Below are 17,125 nucleotides of genomic sequence, written 5' to 3'. Positions count from 1 at the left end.
ATGCTTATACATTACCGGCAACTTAAAAATCAAACTAAGGCAAAAATCAACTAGGACAAAAAATATTACTTCCAATCCTCCCAAGAAAAACACCTACATAACCCTCAAAAATTCTGGCAGAATATCCATCTCCTCCTCAACCCTGGCAGACACCCCACCCCCCTTCTCCTTCCACTTCGAATACCTCTGAACCTCTAGCCTCTCAGATCAACTCTTACTTCATATACTCTATTTTCAGCCTGCTACAATGCCAGCAAAACTCTCCACTCACTACCCCCTACCCTGCATCTAATTCAACAGACTCCCTCTCTTTTAAACTTATTCAAACATTCTTTATAAAAAAAATCTTCTAAGCAAGCTAAAGCCTTGTAGCCTAGCTGATGACCACCTGACAAACGAGTTCCTAAAGATCGCATCCCCATCTATCGCCTACCCTATCTCAATACTCATCAATCAATCTACCTCTGAAGAATATGTGCACAACCTCTGGATAACCGCCCACATCACCCCTCTCCACAAGGGTGGCCCCTCCACAGAGATTGCAAATTACCGCTCCACAGCAATACTCCCACCCATAGCCAAAATCCTTGAAAAATGTATTCACCAACAACTCCTAGAGCACCTTACATCAAATAACCTTCTAGCTAACACACAGCACAGTTTCCGCCCCAAGCACAGTACTAATACTGCCCTTATTGCTTTCTCAAACACCATTCACCACCTTATGAACAACGGTGAATTTGTCTCAGCTGTATTCCTAGATATGTCAAAAGCTTTTGACACCATATCCCACCAACTTCTCCTAAACAAACTTGCCATTTTCAACATCAGTCAATCAACCCTTTCTTGGTTCCACAGTTACTTATCAAACAGATATCAGGCCACCAAATGGGACCAAAACCTCTCTCCCTTAATGTCTGTCAACACAGGTGTTCCCAAAGGGTCCATTTTAGGCCCCCTTCTATTTATCATTTTCACAAATGACCTCATGTCACCTACCACATTAACCACAATAACACAGTATGCTGATGACACTACACTCATCGTATCTGCCCCATCCCCACTAGAACCTCAGAAAGAACACAAAAAGCATTCCAGGAAACAGAATAATTTCTTATTAGCCATCAACTCATTCTCCACCCAAAGAAGACTAAGATAATAAACTTTACAAACAAAGATAAAAGTACACCTCTCCCCCCCCCCCTATTCTATCCACAAATGGCACAAAAACTGAACCTACTAACCAGGCCAAAAGACTAGGTGTTATCATAGACAGCCTCCTAAAAGTTGACATTCATATATCCCAAACAATCAAAAAGGTCCATGCAAAACTCGGTGCTCTCTACAGAGCAAAACCATTCTTAACACCTCATGCAAAACTAGTCACAGCTAGAGCTCAGCTTCTGTCTACACTGCTATACTACTCACACATTTTCACCAACTTACGTAAAAACGACCTTCAAAACCTAGAATCCTGATACAACAAAATAGCTAAGTTTGCTACCAATCTCCCTCATAAAGCTCATCACTGCACTGCTCTAAAACAACTGAACTGGCTAGAACGGCCTCACCTCTTAACTTTAAATCAACTTGTCCTCACCCACAAAATTATTCAAAACCCTCTCACCTGCCCTGCCACCTCCTCCCTTATTCAGACTCAACTCGTAACAGAGACCTCAGATCCTCCAACAGACCACTGCTCAAAGTTACTCACTCCCGGAACTCCCACGAAGACTCCCTCTATTCAAACAAAATTGCCAATTACTGGAATTCCCTCCTCTTAATCTTACAAAGTACCCCATCCTCTCCTGATTTCATACGCAGGCTAAAAGAACACCTGAACAACAACTGGTTATGCCCATATTGCTCTCCTGGATAATGTCCTTTACCTCCACTCACATGTTTTTTCTTAACCTCTTCCCAACATATTTCTACTCCCTCATTCTCTACTTTTACCCACTACATCTCTCCCTCGCACTACCTCTTTTACCTACCTACTTTTACCTCTCTACCTCCTAAGCGCTATATTCTCCCCTCCCTTTCTGCATGAATCCTCTCCCCTCTGCTCACCTCCCATAAAAATAAGCAAATTATCAAATGACCCTTTACAATTTCTTACAACTGTGTAATCTAATATCCTATGGATGTACTACCCAGTCGATTCTCTGATCTTTGTTATGTAACTATTTTTAGTGCTAATCAAACGTCTAAGGATGTACTACCCTGTTGATTCTCTGTGTTGTATGCAACTGTTTTAGTGCTAATCAAATGTCTGATATTGTATTGTACATTAATGGAGCTTTTCTCCCCGGGTCTCCGCTGAAAACGGGCTACCAAGCCCAATCAGACACTACCCTGTGAACAAATGCAAATACAAATAAAATATGAATGGCACTGAACAGTGCCAGGTTGGATTCCCACTGTACCACATAAAACAGTAACTCTTAAGTCCCTTAATAAGCAAGTTCTTGTAAACTGCATTTTAAAGAAAACATCTGCAATGTACATCCTAACTAGTAAATAACAGTCTGAATAAACTCTCCTCTGAAAAAATGATCCCACTGTAAAGTACTTCACATAACCTGGAATATTGACATGGGAGCTACATCATTAACAAAAGAATGGAAATGCATTCCCAAGATAAACAAGAATACAATACATACCATTGAAATCCTGAACCTTTGTCACTTCCTTAACTTGGGAAGTATTACTGCCTGGAAATGCATCTTTGGATCCAGTGAGTATACTCCCATGATTACTACTGCAGCTGGATGACTGTTTTACACCTAAATTTTGTTCTTCTACACTGCTCTCACTTGAGCCAGTCCTTTTACTTGTCAAACAAGATGTTACAACATCCTCTAAAGAACTAGATTGTAAGCACATGCTTCCACTGGATGTTGGGGCAATGCAGTCACTTGTTCTGTGGGGCTGTTTACTGGATTCAGTATCAACTACTTCAACACTCTCCAATCTGATGCTTTTTGTCTTTTCATGCTCCTGGAAAGATGCCTTTCTTTTCTTACAGACTAATGGGCTGCCAACTTCACCTACAAAGTAAAAAAAATCAAAATATAAAGCATTTACAGAGAAGAATGAAAGGAAAAAAGTAGGTTTCAGCAATAAAACAAATAAAAAAAATTGCTTGCTTCTATGTCATGTTACTTATTTTTTTATGCCATCTTAAAGATTACTGTGACACTTGTTTTTCAGCTGTCATACACTTGCTGACTTTTATTAATTGCCTACTCCTTTACAACTGATTTATCCAGACAATAAGTACTTGATATTTCTTTCTACCGTTCAAAATGAAATCACTGTTAAAGCCTCAGAATCAGCTGTGGTAATCAAAATAGGACTTAAAATGTCCTCTTTCATAAGTCTGAAAAAAAAAAAAAAAAAGAGAAAATATATAAGGAAAGGTGGTATCGCAAGAGGACACATTTTCAGCAAATTTTTACCAATGGAATACCCAATATTGCTTGGTCTTGGTGACCAGTTACAGCAAAGACCTCTGAATCCTTCTTTACAAAATTAAAAGTTACGTACTCACCATAACTACTCATTTGTTTTGTCTATTTTCATTCTTCTCAATGAATAGGTTACAGATCTGATCCTCATACCCTACTTAGCCACATACTATGCGCTTTGGATCCAACTCTCGAGCTCTTCCCTCTACCCATAATGCCCTAATCCATTCCCAATACCTCAGACTGAGTTCGTTGCCATAAAACAACACGTTCCATCTGTGTTGTTGATCTTCTTCCACTCATCACTGATGGGTTCGGTTCAGAGCCCTTCGGAACCGTGTCGGCCTAATACCAAGCTCGCGTACACCAAAAATTCTCGAGCTAAGCTGCTACCCACAATGCCCTTCTCCCTGTTACCTCAGATCGAGTTTGCAAAAGACATATAGAAATAAAGCAGAGGCCAATTCTGCGCAAAAATCCTGACATACCACAAGGACCCATGAGATCCACCTTTGGTGGGGGACGGAGGGTGGGATGTGATGAATGGAAGAAGTTCAACAACACAGATGGAACGTTATGGTAAGACATAACTTCTTTCTCTGATGTTGTTAATCTTTTTTCCATTCATCACTGATGGGACAGAATCCCAAAGCTACATGGGAAACCTGGGTGGCCTTTATGGAAGAACATTCCTGAACACCATTGAGTAGAAGGCCGTTCTTCCCCTGGAGACCATATCCAACTTGTAATGTTTGATGAAAGTGTGTGGTTTAGCCCAAATGACTGCTGTGCAAATGTCGTCCATAGAGGCTCTGGAATGAAAAGCTACAGAGGTCGCTATAGCTCTAGTTGAATGTGCTTTGATATGGTGAGGTCTAGGCTCATTTGCATGTGAATATGAAAAGGGAATACAATCTCTGAGCCACTTTGATAAAGTGACTTTTGAAACAGCATATCCCATTCTTGGACCAGAGAAGGAAATGAAAAGTTGGGCTGTCTTGTAGATAGATTTAGTCCTCTCTAGGTAAAAACGTAGTTGCCTATGCACATCCAAGGAGTGTAGGCAGCATTCTCCTTTATTGGAATGGTTTGGGAAAAACACCGGGAGCTCGGTGGATTGGTTCACAGAAAAATCAGAAACCACTTTGGGGAGAAAAGATGGATTAGTATGTAGAGATACTCTGTCTTTACGAAACATTAGGTATGGTCTCTTGATGCATAAGGCCTGTAATTCTGAGATCCGTCTAGCTGAAGTGACACCTACCAAAAAGAGAGATTTCCATGAGAGAAATTTGAGCTCACATTTTGCAGCAGGCTCTAAGGGGGATTGAGACAGAGACTGCAGTACTAGAGATAGATTCCATGTCTCTAAGGGATGCCTAATTGGAGGTCTGCTGTGAAACACTCCTTTGAGAAAGAACATAATTGGAATGCCCTGTAATCAGTTAGGAAAATTGGAAATTGCTGCTAAATGGACTCGTATGGTAGAGGCTGATGCACCATTTTCAAATAACTCAGAAAGGTATTGAAGGATTACAGAGACCGGGGCTGAGAAGAGATCTAGCATCCATTCTTTAGACTATAGAGAAAACCTTTTCCATTTATCTCTATAAAGTTTTCTGATTGATGGTTTATGGGAGGCCAGAATGATATCGCGAACAGATGAGGAAAGGGCTTTCTGCCTAACGACTAACGAAAGTGGAGAAACCAAGCCATCAGCTTGAGACTGGACAGATTTGGGTGAGTCAACCCTTGGGGATGAGGAGTGTCCAGGACCCATGGAGGCTTTAACAGATGAGGCCGGAGGAAGGGGAACCACACTTGACGAGGCCAGACTGGGTAAATGAGGATCACCTTGCATCTTAACCGAGTGGCTTTCTTTACAAACAGAGGTATCAAGGAAATTGGAGGACAGGCGTAGAGGAGACCCATGGGCCAATCATGAGTCAGAGCATCTCTCGGGGACTCACACTCTGGGGGAAAGAGGGCAAAGTAGCTGCTGCATTTGTTCAAAGGGAGGCGAAGAGGTCGCAGCAGGGCTGGCCCTATCGGCTGAAAATTTCTGCCGTCACTTTGGAATTGAGAGACAACTCATGTAGAAGGAGAATGCATCTGTTCAACCTGCTCGCAATCACATTGGAACTCTCTGGGATGTGCGTTGCTATAAGAAAGCGGTCAGAAGCTATCACCCAGTGCCAAATTCTCATGGTCTTTTGACATAGGGGGTAGGATTTGGTTCCTCCTGGTTTCTTGATGTACCAGACTTCTGACATATTGTCTGACTGAATTGCAATCTTTCCAGGGGGAAGAAGTGGATGTAATGCCTGCAACACTAAACAGCACCGCTCTTAACTCCAGAACATTGATATGCAGGTTGGCCTCTAAGCTCTACCACGTGCCTTGGACTGTCCTTCCCTGAAAATGGCCCCCCCATTCTATCAGGGAAGTGTCTGTGGTCACAGTGACATTGGGTTGTAGGGTCTGAAAGGGGCAAAACCTAAGTTCTGCATCTGGCCTCATCCACCAGAGGAGATCTTGCTTGCAAGAGTTGGTTATGAGCACCTGCGAGTTTAGGGGGTGAAGATTTGCAAACCACAAGGACAATAGGAGCCATTGTAGCAGTCTCGTGTGTAAACTTGCCAGAGGAACTAATGGAATGGCTGCAGCCATGGACCCCAGAGCCTGGAGAACTTCCCTTGCTGACACCTTCTTTTGACAGAGTATCACATCCACTTGCAATCTTAACCTCTGAAGCCTGTGAGCTGGGAGAAATACCAGGCAGGATCGAGTATCGAAAACTGCCCCTATAAATTCCAGCTGTTGGGTGGGTTCTAAGTTGGATTTCTCCCAGTGTACAGTGATGCCCAGGGACTCCGCTAGTGAAAGGGTGTATCGGAGGGCCATAGTCAGAAGACGCTTGGTGGGGGTGGAGAGGAGCCAATCTAAATATGGAAACACCTGGAATCCTTGAAGCCTCAGATGAGCTGTCACCACTGCTAGACATTTTGTGAACACTATGGGGGCCGTCGAGAGACCGAATGGCAGGGCTCGGAACTCGTAATGATTGGCTCCTAGCCAGATGCGAAGGAGATTCCTGGAGCGTTTGTCCATTTTGATGTGGGTAATATGCATACTGGAGCTCTAGCATGCACATCCAAACATCCTCCCTTAAAAATGGGAGAATGGACTGAATAGTGGCCATGCGGAACTTGGTTTGTACAACTGATTTGTTTAAATGGCTGAGATCCAGAATGGGTCTCATTCCCCAGTCTTTTTAGGCACTAAAAAGAATCTTGAGTAAAACCTGGATCTGCATTGGTCTGGAGGGACTGATTAGATGACTCATTTTTGACACAGCTTTCTTACCTCTGAAGCCGCTTCTTCCCTTTGATTGGGTGGAACATCAGGAAGGTTATTGCAGGTTTTGGACGGGAGGTTAGAGGGATGTAGTAGCCTCTGGAGATTACTCTCTGCACCCATCGATCATTTGTAATAGAGCACCAGGCAGTTTGGTGCAGAGAAAAATGTGCCTCGACTGCTTCCAGAGGAAAGCAATCGGGCAACGCTTCAGGAGTGTTGATAAGACTGCTCAGAGAAGGAATCATTGGAGTCTTAGTTTCAAGGAACCCCTCTGCCCCTAAAGGGGCGTCTTCCACCACTGAAACCCCCTCTGCCTCTGGGGGAATCCTCGCCATGTGCATTACGGAAAGGACCCTGAGATTTCTTGTGCCAGATTTTCCCACTCCTCTGGTTCCTGGAAAAAGAAAGCTGAGGCTTGGAAAAACGTAGGCCAATGGCAGACAGAGTCTTTCCGTCTTGTTTGCACCTGGCTAGTGTGTCCTTCACTTTAGAACCAAATAAGGAAGATGGTTCAATAGGGGTGTTCAAAAAGGAGAACTTGAAGGAGTCCGCAAGGTCACAGAGGCATGACGCCTCATGACTATGCCTGCACCCGCAGCCCTGGCCGCCCCTTCGGTTGCGTGGGAGAGTAGCCTCATGGACGAAATGAAAATAGATTCAAGGGTGGCAAGTTGAGAGGCAACCTTGTCCCATGCTTAGTCAGAAACTTGACCTGCGGGGGATCCAGAAAGTTCGGTAATCAGATCTCTTTGGAGCCTCGCAAAGTGTGACAAGTAGTTCAGGAACCTGACAGCAAAGGTCGCTAAAGCAAAGACTTGCTTCCCCAACCTGTCCACAGCCTGAGACTCCCTGTTGGGCGAATGAACAGTACGACTTTCTTCCGCTAAATCCTTTTTAGTGGCCGCCGCCCACCACCATAGTGTCAACTGGCAAACCTCTGGACCAGTGCTGATGCTCTTCCAGAAGAGAAAGAATCTTACCAGGTCTCTGGGGAATAGCTTCAACAGAGTCAGAGTTCAGCCAAGCACGCTGCATGACGAACTGGATTAACTCGTCAGCAGGTTGGGTCACCCAAGAGGTAGAAGGCCGGGAGCGAAAAGCTGCAGGAACACGGATTCCTCTGAAGAAGGGTTGGAGGGCTTCCAGCCACCCCTCTGTTTTAATATTTCCAGGATGTCTCCAAAGGAGACATCATCCGGGGATGACCATGGGGACCACTCCCCATCATTTGTAGTCCGTGTCTTCTGTCAAAGACTCTTCAAGAGAGTCTATGTGCTTCCTCTTGCATACCTTCTTCTGAGGAGGTTCCTCAGTGGGAATATCGAAGGAAGACTCGGAAGGGTGGGTACCCCGAACTGGGGTTTCCTGGGGCTCCTCCTCCAGATGTCCCAGGGAGGTGGCTCATGGTAGCTGTAGCTCAGAGGGAGCAGGATGAAGTTCCGACATCGGAGCGCTTCCCGAAGCAAGCACCCACCCCATCACCCGAACAGCAGGCCCGCCCGAAGGGGAGTGGGAGCCCAGAACTGAAAAGGACAACCTCAGAACAGGGGTCAAACCCCGCTCCGTCGGACCCGCTCCCAGGGATGCAGCCTCAAGCAAGATCGAGGCAGGCCCTATCCCCAGATCCAAGGGAGGAACCGATAAACACTTTGAACCATGCCCTGAACCGAGGAATCTGCCCCCAAACCATGAGTCTGAGGAAGGGATGGTTCTGTCAGAACCGAAAACCAAAAGGATGGCCTCGAAGCCTCAGTGACAGTCACTGTAGGCGCCGAGTAACAGGGTTCCACAAAAGACATCGGAGCAATGGGCTTCAGAACCGATGGGTCCGAAGGAGGAATATACGTCAGAGTCCTAGGAGAGATAGACCAAGTCCCAGAGGGTGATGAGTCTTTGGAACATTTGGTATCCCTCTGGCCGTCAACAGCTGATCCAACAGGCGCACCAAATCAAGTTCGGATAGACTCCTGGTGAGGAGTCCGGTCAATCTAAAAAGGGGCTGTACATTTGACCCAGGAACGGATCCAAAGAGGGGGAGTATCGGGTCCGTGGTGTCTGAGCTAGTGGCACCGTAGTCTCTAATTTGGAGACCGGTAGTAAAGGAACCAATGGAGCAGTAAAAGGACTTGGTGCCGAAGAGGCACTCTGAGTCAATGTCATCAGTTCCAAAGTAATGGCAGAAGTCGGAACTGCTTTCGATGTAGTCAAAGGCAAGGTCGGTACCGTTGCTGGAGGAGTTGGTGCCGAAGGTGGCGCCGACATTGTGAATCTGGTAATATCCATGGCTTGAGTTGTAATAGTACTCTAAGCAGAGCTCGGAACAGCAGTAGTCGGAGCCAAAGTAGCAAGTCAATGCTCAGAGGAAGTTTTGTGGGCCTTATGTTTAGGTGTCTTACCCCTATCACCAGCTGGTGAAGAGGGATCAGAGTGGGGACGTTTCTTGTCCTTCACTGGAGGGGTTGACACCTCCAACACAAAGGGCCTCTGAAAAAGGAGAAGCAAGAAGGCCTTTCAAAATCAATTTGTTCTTGCGTTCATTTAGCGTCCGCTGACTGAAACTTTGACAGATTTGACGGGGGGGGGTTAACAGAGAGATGAGAACCCCCCAGGCAATAAACGCAGTCGTCGTGAGAGTCACTGTTTGAGAGTTTACCACTGCAAGAGGAGCAATGCTTAAACCCCGAAGACCCTTTTTATATCAGACATGTCCACAAACACACTTATCACGAGTTAACTAACTAGAAAATCAAGAAAGGAAAATACCTAGAAAGGGGAAAAAAAGGAAAGAAAATACCAACAATTGTATCAAGAGATACCACAAGGGTAAGGAGAGGGTGTACCAACGATGGTAAAAAGAATTACCCAATGGGTAGAGCTAGTTAGGAAAGTTACAAATAACTCTAAACGACTGAAGTAGAAAGGAAACAGATTTAGAGAGACTAAATAAGAGATATACATCCAAATATCCAGAAAATATCAAGAAGAATACCACTTAAAGGTAAAAAGTAAAAAATGCACCAAGATAACACACAGCAAACGTTTAATCACAGCAAAGTACAAAGTGGTAAGCGCTTTCACAACCGAAGTTGCTTCAGACACCACAGTAAAAAATGCACAGGTTTAAATAGAGATTCTAAAATGCCAAGTAATCAATAAAAATCACACAATGATTAAGTAGCAGTGAAAAACAATTAAGCCTCATGCTCAAACTAAAAAAAGCATTGCTTAAAAACATTGTACAAGAAGGAATCAAATACTATACATGAGAAAGCACTTATCACAGAGGGACATGAACAGAAGTGGATTTTGAAACTTAATGCTGAAAAGTATCCTGGTTTGAATGCTACTACTTCCTTGGTCCCTTTTTTAAAGGCTAGACATCTCAAGCATTAAGATTAGCTAAAATTAGTCTAATGTATTTAACTATTAGTTTCCAAGTATTCTATTTAACTTTTTCCTGCCTAGTATTTTTCCATGTTTTATAATGATTTTATAAGTTTTTTAAGTGCTTTCTCATGTATAGTATTTGATTCCTTCTTGTACAATGTTTTTAAGCAATGTTTTTAAGCAATGCTTTTTTTAGTTTGAGCATGAGGCTTAATTGTTTTTCACTGCTACTTAATCATTGTGTGATTTTTATTGATTAATTGGCATTTTAGAATCTCTATTTAAACCTGTGCATGTTTTACTGTGGTGTCTGATGAAGCAACTTCGGTTGTGAAAGCGCTTACCACTTTGTACTTAATTGTTTTTCACTGCTACTTAATCATTGTGTGATTTTTATTGATTAATTGGCATTTTAGAATCTCTATTTAAACCTGTGCATGTTTTACTGTGGTGTCTGATGAAGCAACTTCGGTTGTGAAAGCGCTTACCACTTTGTACTTTGCTGTGATTAAACGTTTGCTGTGTGTTATCTTGGTGCATTTTTTACTTTTTACCTTTCATTTGGATTTATTTCTGCACCAAGGTTTTACCCAACACGGTTTCTTTGGTTTTCTAAGAATACCACTTAGCTTGACAGCTCGGTGAAACACTGCTATATAGCTATGCGGCAAACAAGATATGTGGTAACAGGGAGAAGGGCATTTTGGGTAGCTGCTTAGTTCGATAGTTTTTGGTGTACGTGAGCTTGGTATTAGGCCGACACGATTCCAAGGGGCTCAGAACTGAACCCATCAGTAATGAATGGAAAGAAGATTAACAACATCAGATGTATTCATTAAGTAATGAAGAGAGGAAAAATAGATAAGCGTAGGCTCAAGCAAACCTACAGGTTCCAGAGGTCCATCAGGTCACTCCAGGAGATAACAGAAGAGAGGAGGAGGGAGCAGTTGAGGAAAAATGAAAATGGGCAACACAGACAAGTAGTTATGGTGAGTACATAACTTAAATCTGATGATGTCCTTTTCATTCTTCCTCAATAAATGGGACAGAGTCCTCAGCAACATGAATCTTGGGTGGAAGGATAGTCTAGAGAAAGGCTGAACCAAAGGAAGCTCTACTTCTGGAGATAAGGTGAGAAACAAAGGTACGAGCATTAGACCATGTGGCTGCTGTGCAAACATCATCAATAGATGTTCTTGACCAAAAAGCAGATGAAGTGGCCATGGCTCCACAGTAAACTCTCAATTAACTGGAACTCAAGCAACCAGCAAAAAAATTTGAAGACATACAGTACAATTTTCATGTGTTGCACTTTGCCGCTCCCCCCCCCCCCAGCCAGCCAGCAAAAAGGCTCTTTTCCAAGATAAATATTTAAGTCAGTTTTTGTTGAAGGTTCAAAGTGTTTTTGAGTCAAACCCTGCAGTACCACTGTTAGATTCCATGGTGGTGATAGGTCTTTTACTGGAAGTCTAAGGAGGAAGGTACCTTTTAAGAATGCCTTACATAATCTGAAAGCAGCCAAACCATACTTTTTGTCTCCTGAATGAAAATTTCATATGGCTTCTAACTTCACTTTGACTGTGGAAAAATTAGCATTTTCTTTAAACAGAGTAGCTAGAAAACCTAGTATGGCAGAGACAGGGGCAGTGAGAGTGTCAGTTTTGTTTTTCATAGCCCAAAAAAAATCTTTTCCATGTACTCTTGTAAAACCTTTTGGTGGAGTCTTTCTGTGAGGATAACAGTATGGTTCATACTGGGGAAGAAAGCCTGGGCTGTCTGAATATTAATGGAACTGGAGAAAACATGTGGTTAGCCTGAAGGCTGGGATATTGGGATAATTCACCCCCCTAAGGATGTAAAAGAAGATCTGGACTTTGGTCTGGTATCCAGGGAGGATAACAAAGATGAGACTAAAGGAAGGATAACCACAGCTGGCGAGGCCAAAAAGGGGCAATGAGGATAACTGAGCTATTCAACAGACTGGCTTTCTGTAAGAATTTCGGAATCAGATGTACTGGAGGATAGTGTATAGGAGACTGTAGGGCCACACATGGACTACAGAATGTCTCTTTGACTCCCCCAAGGGGGGATCAGGGCAAAGTACCTGCTGCATTTGTCATTGTGGGGAGATGCAAAGAGTGTGCAGCATGGTTAGCCCCAACAGCTGAAAATTTCCTACACCGTTGGACTGAGAGACCACTCTTGAGGCATCATAATGAACCTGCTGAGTTTGTCTGCTATTACATTTGTTGTCCCCAGAATGTGCTTTGCTATAAGAAAGTGGTAGGAGGAGATCGCCCATTGCTACACCCTCACGGCTTCTTGGCAAAGCAGGTAGGATCAAGTTCCCCCTTGTTTGTTGATGAACCAGATCACAGACATGTCAATATGAATCGCAATGTTCCCTAGAGGGAGAACATCTTGGAATGCCTGCCATACTAAAAGGACTGCTCTCATTTCCAGTGATACACAATTTGATTTCTTGGGGGGGGACAAATGCTTTGGACCATCCTTCCCAAGGAACATACCCCACCCCATCCCAGTTGGGAGGTGCCCATGATCACGCAGCAGGTGGAAGAACAAAAGGCCAACCTATACAAATGTCTTCTGACTGAACATGGCGTTTGCATACTTGAGTTAAGTGCAATTGGAAACAATAGGGGCTGTCGAAGAAATACACATTCAACAGCTAGCGTAAATTGAAGAACACTCATAAAACATCATGCTAAGGGAACTCAAACTATGGCAGTTGCCATGGAACCTAAAGTTCAAAGAATTAGTTGTGCAGGAGGAGCAGTATGAGAAAGAATTTGATGAACCTGAGATCTGAATGTACATACATGGTGAGAAGATAAGGAAGCAATCTAGGTTATTGTGTTCAGATGGGCACCAATAAACTCCAGGCTCTGTACTGGTGTCACTTTTGATTTGCCAAAGTTGATGGTTATACCTAGTGGTTGACACATCTGGAGCAAAATATCCCTGGACTACTCTAGGAGATGCATGGTTGGGTCAATCAGAAGCCAGTCATCTAGATATGTAAACACTCAGATTCCTTGTAGCCTCAGATGAGCTACTACCACTGCCATACACTTGGCAAACACCCTGGAGGCTATGGCGAGTCCAAAGCGAAGGGCTTTGATCTGGTAGTGACTGGCTTCCATTGAAGTGTAAGTGTCTCCGGGACTGCCTGTTTTGATGTGATATTATGCATCCTAAAGATCAGGAGATACCACTGAAGGATAGAAAATTTAACATCTACAGCAGACAGGGTCTTTCTTTCTTGTTCATTGCTGGTAAGTGTTTCTTTTACAGAAAAGTCAAATAAGGATGTTCCTGTGATGCCCCAGCACTGGCCCAGTAATCAAGGAGCCTCAATCCTCACCACTGGCAACAGTGGGGGATGCACATACTGGGAGGATGACAAGTACGCACACGGTAAAGTGCAATTTCCCATAACAGCATACAGAGACCACAGTCAGTCTGGGGCTAGTTTCTCCCTCTTTCTCCAGATCAACAATAAGAGTCCCCACTGGCACAGCTAAAGAGTTGAGATCCCAGCTGAGTGGCCAAGCCAAGATCTCCACCACCCTTCTATCCAATCAGTGCTTCATCTCCCTGCCCAAGTAGCTGACACGCACACTGAGATTTGACTTACACACCCACAGCCCCACACACTCCTGGGAAAGGCTGGCACAGGTTTACTAGCTATGCCCCCTTTTGACCAGATAATAAGGTGGTTATCACTGCCACCAGCCAACTCTTATCAGCTACTTTAAGGCCCTTAAAGGGTGCCTCATCCTACTGTGTAATGTTACTATTAATCCAAATGGCAGTTTGACCAAGAGCAAGGCTTTAGGACTGGCCTGCACAGTGTCACCAAATAGATACGCAAGTACTCTAAGAGCTTAAATATCTCTAGACAAGTTTAAATATATTTAATAATAAATAATAAAAGAACAAGACGATACTAAATATGCACTGACAGTGACTTCAGAATTCAAAATCACAGGAAATATTTAAAACAACATTGCAGAACAGTCTCAAATTAATAAATACAAAAACATCTAAACTAATTTTTTACTATAGTCCTTGCTGAATCTAAAAGACATTACTGTACCCTAGTTAACTTACTTACAGAGCAAGCAAGGCAGATGCATGAGTGGGTTCTTCCCAGCTGATGCTGTCAGGTCAAAGACAAATACAAAATTTTATTTTATTTATTTATTTTATTTTATATTTGTTGACCGGGCTAGTTAGTCTAGCTGGATACATGTCCTTTTTCAGTAGAGGCCCGGGGAGATGAGCTCCAAGACATGGTCTAAATACAATAGTACAAGTTCAAACAACACAGAAAAAAATATCAATATACTAATAAAAATAGCAACTTTAAAAAGGAAATAAAACTCGTCAACAATGGTATTAAGTAATTAACAGTACAGAGTTTATATTACTGAGGAAAAAAATCATAAAACAGTGAAATTTCAAGTATGGAGACATACCAGGTTAGGTCATAGTAAAACAAAGGAAGTTAGGTGAGTAGTAATGTAGCAAAGGAGTTACTTAAGAAGAGAAAGTAAAAAGAGGATATAAAAAAAGAAAAGGGGTAGATAAGAAAAGTATGATAAGATGGAAAAAAAGTAGCAGAGGCTAGTAAGCACTGGATAGGTTAGATAACTTAGTAGAGGTAGATGACTAGTCTGGTTTTGAACAGGGGCATAGCCAGTGAGTTTTGAGGAGAAGTTTAAGTCTATTTTTAAAGAGAGATAATGAGGTGAGTGAGGAGAGGTCACAAGGGAGAAGATTCCAGGATTTACCTACAGAATTAGAGAAAAGGGAATCCCCAAGCTCTGTTGTTAGGTTTAGTGGTGTGGACTAGTAGTTTTTGAGATGAGCGTAAGGACATCATATTTGTGTAGGGGGTGATTACGGTAGATAAACTTGGAGAATTAGAAGGTTTATAAAGGATGTTGTGGGCAAGGGTGAGTTGGTGAAATTTAATCAGGTGTTGTAGTTCTAACCATTCTAGCTGTTTTACGTTAATGCAATGATGGGTTCCGAATGGTTTGCCTGTAGCAAATCGTGCTATGTTATTATAAGCCATTTCCAATTTGTTGAGGTTATTCTTGGAGAGATTAGTAAAAATGGGAGAGGCATAAAGGAGTGTAGAGATCAAGTGTGTGTGGGCAATTGTAGTTTTAGCAGTGGGGGAAAGGAAGGGTTTTATCCTGTAGAGGGTACCGATTTTTTTATCAACAGTCTTTATGGTATTATTGATGTGGATGTCAAAGCTGAGATTATTGTCAATGGTGACACCGAGTAGTTTGGTGGTAGAGTCAGGAGATATAATAGTATCATTGGTAGATGTTACTGAGAATTGGAAAGGGGAGGACTTATGAGTAGGCGTGAAGAGGAGAAGTTTGGTTTTTTTAGGGTTCAAGAGGAGGCAATGCTGAGAGAACCATTGTTCAACTATGTTGAATACTTTTTGGGTGAGAACATGAAGGTCATGGGATTATGTAGCTGAACATAATAGGGTTGAGTCATCAGCATATTGTATGCAGGTGGCTTGTGGGAATAGCTAGATGAAGGTCATTAATAAATATAGAGAAAAGAAGAGGTCCAAGTATGGATCCCTGAGGGACTCCTAAGGTAACAGGTAGAAGGGTGGATAAAGTGTTTTGCCAAAGTACTGCTTGTTGTCGGTTGTCAAGGTAGGATTGGAACCATTTTATGGAAAGTGGGTCTAATGAGAGAGATTTCAGGATGTTTAAGAGAATTTGGTGGCTTACCATGTCGAATGCTTTGGACAGGTCGATGAATAGAGCAGAAGAAAGGTTATTCAGGTTTCGGTGCCTGTTAATATAGTCAGTGAAAGACAAGAGGGCAGTGGTAGTGCTGTGTGAGGGTCTGAAACCATGTTGACAGTTGGAAAGTAAGTTATTTTCAGTTAGATGGTGGAGTAGTTGCTTGTGGATACACTTCTCCATAATTTTAGCTAGGGGAGAAAGTAGGGCAATGGTGCGATAGTTTGATATTTCTGTGGAATGTCCTCCTTTATGTAGGGGGATTATGTGGGAGACTTTCCATATGGTGGGGATGTAACCTTCAGTAATTGATCTATTTATCAATATAGAAATAGGATAGGCTATGGCCTTGGATGATATCTGTAGATATTCAGAAGGCAGTAGGTCTGCAGAAGGAGAGCATGGTTTCAGTTTATTCAAAAGGGTTTGAATAAATGAGGTTGTAACAGGTTTGAAATGAAAAGGGGGGGTGGGGTTGAGGAGTATGAGGGTATTGTGACGGTATTAGGTGTTAGTTGACTGGCTAGTAATTGGATAGTATCTGTAAAAAAGGTATTATCTGTTTGGATTGGATTATTCAAGTCTGTATTTTGAGGGTTTGGTGTAGTAGATTTACCTGGGTGCAGTAATTGCTTGATGCTGGCCCAGAATTTCTGTGGGTTGTTGTGATTAGGTTGTTGACATTGTAAGTAGTAGTTTTGTTTATCAGAGAGTATGGCCTTTTTAGTGTCATTTCTTAGCTTTCTAAATGTTAGTTGGTCAGTGGTGTTTTTTGTCATTCTCCATTTGGCCCAGTATTTATTTCTGATGTGAATTTTGTGTTTGGTTTCGCTGGAAAGCCATGGGGCAGGCTTGGCCTTAATTCTTATAGATCTGGTTGGAGCATGGTGATTAAGAATGGCAAGGAAGGTAGAGTTAAAGAAATTAACGGCTTCATCTAAAGGAAGATGTTTTAAGGGAGCCCAGTTGCAAGCTCTAAGTTCAATTTTGAATAGATCAGGGTTAAATTTCTTTTTGGATCTAATATGTCTGGTAGAGGTTGGGTTAGGGGTGTTGGTTTTATGTCTAATGATATAGGTGAGTGAGTGGTCATTGATGTCA

General features: G+C 42.7%; 1 protein-coding gene across 2 annotated transcripts in view; it reads right to left on the bottom strand.

The window, feature by feature from the left end:
* GON4L (gon-4 like) overlaps positions 1-17,125 on the bottom strand; it is a 3,426,849-nt gene that overhangs the window by 2,652,615 nt on the left and 757,109 nt on the right. For both annotated transcript variants that reach the window (XM_044080158.1, XM_044080159.1), the window contains one exon: positions 2,664-3,050. In XM_044080158.1, the coding sequence (XP_043936093.1) occupies positions 2,664-3,050 (387 nt within the window). The remainder of the gene's footprint in view (positions 1-2,663; positions 3,051-17,125) is intronic.

Source organism: Protopterus annectens, chromosome 8.part0 (genome assembly GCF_019279795.1).
Source record: "Protopterus annectens isolate FY-2018-M chromosome 8.part0, PAN1.0, whole genome shotgun sequence".
In the NCBI taxonomy this organism is placed as follows: Eukaryota; Metazoa; Chordata; order Ceratodontiformes; family Protopteridae; genus Protopterus; species Protopterus annectens.
Note: the sequence above shows the minus strand (reverse complement) of the source record. Positions and strands in the feature narration are given on the sequence as shown.